A 7416-nucleotide genomic window follows, 5' to 3' on the forward strand; every position below is an offset into this window, starting at 1 on the left:
ATCTTTTATAATGGAGTTATACAATTTCATTGAAAAGATGTTTAAAACTTATCTCATATTGAAATAGACAACCCTCACCGTTTTGTCCCCCAAAAAGCAAGAACTCCATGTTCAACTTCAACCATAAATACATATTTTTTTCCCCTTATTGTCTGTATCATCATCTGATGCCCCCATCCATCAATCCATTTACCCAATCTTTCAAAGCGCATTTTCACGAGAAAAGCATTGTGGGGGTATTTACACGTGGCAGCCAGGCTTCATGACAATATCATTGGCCCTCGATCTTTGATCCCTTCTGGTTCAGACACGTCTCACTAGATTACCATGGATTTTTTAGTTCATTACTCGCATGAAAATAAATTTGAGGTTTCTTTTCCCTTCCTAACAAATTTGAATTCAGTCTAGTAGGTGAAAAGAAAAGCAAGACAAAATTAAAGATAAACGGAAGAACCCTTTTCTTTCTTAGTTATCTGATTAAAAGCATAAAAAGAAAGAGAAAGAAGAGTCACCGCCATTGTCAAATATTCGGTATAATTATAGAGGAGACGAAAAGGATAAAAGATCGTTGCAGATAAATTCAGTTTTTTCAAGGGACAAAATAGAAAATACCAACAGAAAACAAGCAAATAATTAAATTCTATGAACAAACAAGAAAATTATAATTGAAGGAATTTGAAACTAAAAACGATGATTTAAATTTATTATTCTTTATTTGTTTTTGCGAATAAAAATTTAACTGGTACCTTCTCTCTCACTCTTAATCTAACAGAACAAATCCTTCTGTTTCCCAAAAAAAATAAAAATAAAAGATAAAAAAATCCTTCTGGGCTCATTTTCACTTCGGCCCAGCCCATCTAGGATAAACCCACCAATTCCCCAAAATTCCGTGAACACCAGCCAGAGACTATATATTATATCATTATATGGAAGTTATCAGAACGGGATGAAAGAATTAACCCCCTTGTGTCGCGGTAAACAGCAAAACTACCAAGGAGTTACATGCGTGAATTATTTTTTAATCCAAAAAAGAAAAATAAACGATATATATTTGTAATCGCTGTTGAGATAACGAGCTTTCATTCAGCCAGTGAAAATGCGATCATAAGAACCTGCCTCAAATTCCACTTGAATCTCTCCCGAAGATGAAACGCCTCGTCCAATCCGATACAACCAAAGCCCTTGTACGCCAGCTCACTAGCTTGCTGAATATCCCAAAGTAGAAGAGAATAAAACAATTGAAATGAAGTTTCAAAAACCTGCCCTGCCAAGACTTGAGTTTTGTTGATGCGATATCACATTTGAGGAGAGAAAAATTACCTTGTGTAGACAGAATACCAAAGCCATTGTGAGCTCCTGCCAATTGAAACCCAATCCCAAGGAAGTTGTGCCGCAGTTTGCTCTCCTCCAAGTGGAGCAAATTGTCCCAAGTGCTGATACCTGGTTGCGTTATTTCGTCCAACCATACAAGTCATATACATTTCTCAAATTGTCATCAACAAGCAAAATCAAGCTCAAAAATTACACTTCAATTGAGCAACCATTAGTGGTGAGAGATCATTTAATACTTTAAAAATGAATTACAATTGCACTCTGTACCGACTCCAAAACTATTTGTAATAGACAAAACCAGAAACCTATTTTTTTTTTTTTTTTTTTAAAAATGGTCATCCATTTCTTTGTTATATGAATCCAATTGTTTATAGAGGTAACCTATTCATTTTTATAGCATATATTAACATTTGATGCACAGAGAGGAGAGAATCAACGTTACCTAAATGGCTGAAACCGATGGCGACCTGTTCCCCTGAACCTGAGAGGACCTTCTGGATTCTTTTCAGCTTCTTCCATGCGGTTGAAACACTTGGCAAGATATTTGCCTTGCTGAGCTGCAACCTGAATTGTAAGCCGATGAAGAATAGGTAAGTACATGTGTATGATAAAATGAGAAATGCTTAAGCAGTTATGTTTGGAAGATTTCATTAGAAGATCATGATGTACAGAAATCGGTGTAACACCTGTGCTGTTGCCGGGAGATTTTTCATCTGAGAATCCACTTCGGAAAGAGCTTTCTTAAATTCTTCAATGTTCAACTCGACAGCATCTTGGGCAACATCCCCTTTGGCCTCTTTCAATAAATCACCAAAATCACCCATCTTCTTATTCTTCAAATACAGCTCCACTTGAGGGTACCGCTCACAAATGTCCTTAATGACTTCTTGAAATTCTTTGACAGTAAGCGTTCCAGAATTGTCCTTATCTGCCTTGCTAAATATAGCTGCAATATCTTCCTGAAAGTGTTAAAATGAAAGAGTTATTTGGAGCAAAATAAAAAAAAAAAATTATTCAAGAAGAACTATTATATATTTGTAAGCATAATTATGCTACTTGAAACTGTAATAACAAAGGTAAAAGATTAGAAGTACCATGACTCTGCGCTGGTTAACTGTTGCGCAATCACCAAGTGCATAAATGCTATCAGATCCCTCAACCCGCAGCCATTCATCAGTTGCCAAAGCACGCCTATTAGTCTGTATTAGCAGAAGCAGATGATTTGCACAGTGAATGTAAAGAATACCCCAACAGAAAATCACTTCAAATGAGCAAACTCTAAAATCACAATTGAATATATAGAGAAGTTAAGATAGTGAAGTTAGTGACAAAGTGTTAAGTTCACAGCAAATACTCTTAATACTACACACCTGACCAACTTGCTTCATAAAATCCTTTATAATAGCATGAGGTGCAATGCCGGTTGACCAGACAACCATTCCATATGGCATAGAAGAAGTTTCTCCATTTCCTCGTACTTTGGTGAAAATTTCTTTGTCAGTCACTTTCACGACCATTGATCCCAGTTTTACGTCAATTCCATCTCTGGAGAACTTCTCTTCAGCAAAAGCTGTGATTCTTTTGTCAAACCTGCAAAACCAGTATGTCTACAGGCATGAGCAGACTTTAATTTAAAAAAAGAAAAAAAGAAAAGAAAAGAAACTAAGATTCATATCTCTTATGCTTAACTTGCACATTCATAAAAGAAGAGATGACTGCTTGTGAATGAACTAAGATTTGTATCTCTTATGCTTAACTTGCACATCCGTAAAAGGAGAGATGACTGCTTGTGAATCAGTGGGCATTCCAGTTACAGTTAAGACACCAAAGACGTAAAAGATATCACTCACTTGTCAATGGAAAGCTTGGAAAGCTTGTTAGAGTGGAAAAAAAAATCCTTGACTTGATTCAATTTTACAAATGATAGACTGATAGACAGGAACTCTTGATCTTTTATTTAGACAAAAATAGCAATAATCTTAGAGGAATTTAGCATTATGTAAAACAAAGTAAAATTTGTTGAAAAAGGATTTTAGAATTCACATTCTTACATGTTGAGGATATGGTCTGCTGCCTCCAGAAGTGTTATTTTCACTGAATCCTTGACCTTAGGATAGAGCTTAAATAAATCCTCATCTACAAAATCATGAAGCTCCGCAGCAAACTCCACACCTGTTGGGCCACCACCAACAATCACAAAATGAAGAATCCTCTTTCTCTCTTCGTCACTTAGGTTAGGGAGGCTAGCCTTCTCAAAGGATTCAATGACATTCCTACGTATTCTCTGGGCATCTTCAACTTCCTGCATGAATCAAATGCATTTCCTTGAGGGTAAAAGTAATAACAGCAAAGAGTCCATTGTGGTTCACCGAATTTCTCAATTATCAGGGACAAAGCATAATGAAAATTTTGAAGGAATGTGCCAATGTAGCTGAGCACATACACTAACAAGAATGCCAGGAAAATTACCTTCAAGAAGTTACAATTCTCCTCTACTCCAGGTGTATTGAATGTGTTAGCACGAGCACCCATGGCTATTACAAGGTAGTCATAGTCCATACAAAATTCTTCTTTGCCATTCAGATTGGTATTTTGACTAGATCGACAATATACTTTCTTATTTTCTGCATCAATCTTGAAACATTCAGCTTCCCAGAAACAAATGTCAACATTTTTCTGACCAAAAAATAAGGGGAAACGAGTCACAAATAGTCCTTAAAATAACCAAAAACTTACACAAATGATCAAAGCACTTAGAATCAAACATATAATTGTAACTACAACTTCACAGTCACATCTAACAGTTATTAATGTGATAATGCTATGAGTTCATTACCTTCCTAACAATGTTACGAACTGGTTCAACAATACTGCGAGCTTCCACAGTGCCACAAGTAACACTGGGAAGCAAAGGGGTAAATGCAAAGTAATTACGAGGTGATATCACTTGAACATCATACGAGGGATTGTTGAGATTCTTCAAGAAACTTGTTCCGGCCCAGCCAGTGCCAAGCACCACAACCTTCTTTTTCTTAATTCCCATCTCAGGTGGAGCAACAGAATATGCATCACTGGATGCATTTGCCTCAGAATAAGCAATAAGGCTGCCGCCACTGAAACAATCAATAACAAGCATCAGCCAGAGGAAAATGAAAATTTAGAAGAAAACATAATTCCATCTCCGGGAACACTGTTAATTCAAAATTCTTGACTAAACTCATACTTAGCTTCTGCTACATATATAACTAAGCAATTACAAAATTCAGAAAATACTATGCTTCAGCAATTGATCCTTGTGTTGATTCTAGTTTTATCAATTAATCTTAGATCTCTACAGATTGCCGAAACCACATTATAAAAACATGCACAGTAGATGAAAATGAAGAAACAGAACAGAGTCGAGACAAAAAAAAAAAAAAATCCAAAACCCCATCATAAAAACATGCGTAATAGATGAAAATTGAAGCAACAGAATAAAACAGAGAGAAGAAAAGGTATATACTCCGGAAACACGCAAAATCATTCATGTATGAACTTTTGAAACATCAGATATGCAACTGTAAGATTAAAATCAAACAGTATGAACCAGCCCACGAAATTTGCAGACTCAAATTTGAGCTTACACAACTAAACATTATAAAATTTTCAAAATTACAATCTACACTTATTAATTGTTATCATTTAAATAAGATATGCTCTGTTTTCTTATCAAAAAAGAAAAAAAAGATATGCTTTGTTTTGCTTTGCACATGCTCCCCTTACATGATGAAATTTAAACAAAAAAAAAGATAAATTCATAAAAAAAAAAAACAGATCAAGCATTAGATGCAGAGAACAAATCTAAGAGAAAAACCGAAGCTAAAAGTAACTGGCAAAGCTTAATTAACGAAAAAATAGATAGGAATTAGTTTGATTCATCCAAAAAAGAAGGGGAAAAAAGTAGCTCAAGCAGAGTATATACCCGACGGTGGAAATCACAATCAACTTAGAAAGTGAAGAATAATCATGGAAAGCTCTCGAAACTCTTTCGTAGAACGTATAGCCTCGCATTTTGTCGCAGAAAAAATGTGAAAAAAAAAATTATTACGATTCTCCAAAATATGAAGAGCGATTTTTGTTAATGTAACAGAGAGGTGTACCGTTGGTTCTAATATGTACTAGAAGAAGAGTCAACGAAGGAAGGAACGGAAGGAACGGAAGAGAAAAATAAATAAATAGAATAATGAACTGAAGAATCCAAAGAAGTCGGAGGGAGAAAAAGAAAACGCTATTTGTGTGTGTGTGTCTCGCCCTCGCTGTCACGCTGGGTTGGGTTACGGTTTTCATGCGTGATTTGGCGCGCAAAGAGACGGCGGCACGTGTTAGGTTCTTTTCTAGTACGGCTGTCTATGTTGTACTATATTTTATTTAGGGTTTTGCTGTTAGACTGCATTGCCGTAGGGATCACAAAGGGTACACTGGTAAATAACTATATACCTGCAGTAGATTTGTGATTGTTAAATTTACACTGGTAAATAATTTAAATTATTAAATTCATCTACATCCCGCCGTGGGTTTTTTGTTTTTTGAGAAAATTTACCCGCAAGTAATTATTGGATGTGTTTGGGAGTGAGATACTGTAACTTTTAAGTTGTAACTGCTGTGAAGTAAAAGTTACAGCTGTAGAATAGAAGTTGGAAAATTTTTTTTATTAAACTGCTAAAGTCCAGCTATAAATATTACCAAACACCTTAATAGTTGGGCTTTGACAGTCTATCTACCTCACCACACTTCCAAACGGGCTAATTAAATCCACCAGCAACCTACAAACTACAGTAGGTTTTGTCCGTAATTCATAGTGACGACAGCATCATCATATTTATTTTAAATACTAACACCACATATAAAATCATGATATTGATACCACATATAAAAGATTAGATTTATCTAAACATTTTTATAAAAATATACTCTTACTACTGCATACAAATATAATTATGGTTGAGCTTTTGATTAAATTGGTAGCCAAGTTTAGGTGGATTTTTAGTCGAAATTGACAAATCTAAGACATACCAATTTCAACTAATATGGTTGTCTTTTTCATTGATAGCTATATAAATGTCTTTAAAAAATATAGCATACGTACTCTGAAAAGAACGATGTGAATCAAGCCAGCAACAATAGTTATGTATTTTTATAATTAAATATTTTTATTATTAAGAATATTAAATTAGGTCTTAAGCAATAAATAAGAGTCAATAACTTAATTTGTGTATTTTTATAATGAAATATTTTTAATGTATTTTTAATCAACAAAACTTATAAAAAATAATTAAAATAAAATTGTGCGTTGACGTGAGTATCCGTTGGATTTTTTGTTAATACTAAACTCACCCGTCAGCTGCAGCAGCTTTAAATTTGTAATACTTACACCACTTGCGAGCCATAAATTATCCACAGCAAATAGTTTTTACCAAGCGAGTTTGTACGAATTTTTAGGATTGTAGGTACTACTGTTGAGCTCTTGTGACCGTTTGATCAAATCATCCACCGGTTGTGATGGGGTTTACCATACCAAACTTTATAATTGTTTTTTCAAAAAAATTTATCAATTTTTTTAAAAATAAATAAAGAAAAGTTAAAAAGTGACTAAGGAGGTCACGTGGGGCCGACTGTTAGTTACAACTTACAATACATCACATGAATTGACCAACATGCCAAGTTGGAAACAAGGGCTTGCCAATAAAATTGGAGAGTTTAAATCGTAATCAAATTAGCAAATCGAAGCCAAGTTGGTTTGGTACACCGGTCGCCATTTCTAGAAGAATGCCAGTCTGTTGACGCTCTCAACAGCCTGGTTTAATCGAATCTTCATAAACATTTTTCCACATGACTTTTGAAGTTTGAACGTGGAGCTAGAATGCCGCATTATTAACAAACTCACATGCGCATTTTAGTTTTGCCTTTTTCAGAATATTAAAAGGGCATGTTTATAGGGTCTAGTTATGTTATTTCAGTGGTATCGTACTACTGTTGCTTTTAGCTATTGAATCTAATTAATACAATTGTATAATTATAAATTTTAATGATTGATTGCAATATAAT

At 34.6% G+C, this 7416-nt stretch overlaps 1 protein-coding gene across 1 annotated transcript; it reads right to left on the reverse strand.

Moving 5' to 3' along the window:
- Positions 1-674: 674 nt before the first annotated feature.
- Positions 675-5623, reverse strand: LOC102629721 (external alternative NAD(P)H-ubiquinone oxidoreductase B2, mitochondrial). The gene is made up of 10 exons (XM_006467839.4): positions 5294-5623; positions 4169-4445; positions 3802-4008; positions 3384-3634; positions 2703-2922; positions 2427-2531; positions 2019-2291; positions 1775-1896; positions 1321-1440; positions 675-1205 (listed from the first exon to the last, which is right to left on the reverse strand). Exons 1-10 carry the CDS (start codon positions 5380-5382, stop codon positions 1118-1120), a joined length of 1752 nt encoding a protein of 583 aa, XP_006467902.1. The 5' UTR covers positions 5383-5623; the 3' UTR covers positions 675-1117.
- Between the last annotated feature and the right edge of the window lie 1793 nt (positions 5624-7416).

This window comes from Citrus sinensis, chromosome 2, assembly GCF_022201045.2.
Source record: "Citrus sinensis cultivar Valencia sweet orange chromosome 2, DVS_A1.0, whole genome shotgun sequence".
Classification (NCBI taxonomy): Eukaryota; Viridiplantae; Streptophyta; class Magnoliopsida; order Sapindales; family Rutaceae; genus Citrus; species Citrus sinensis.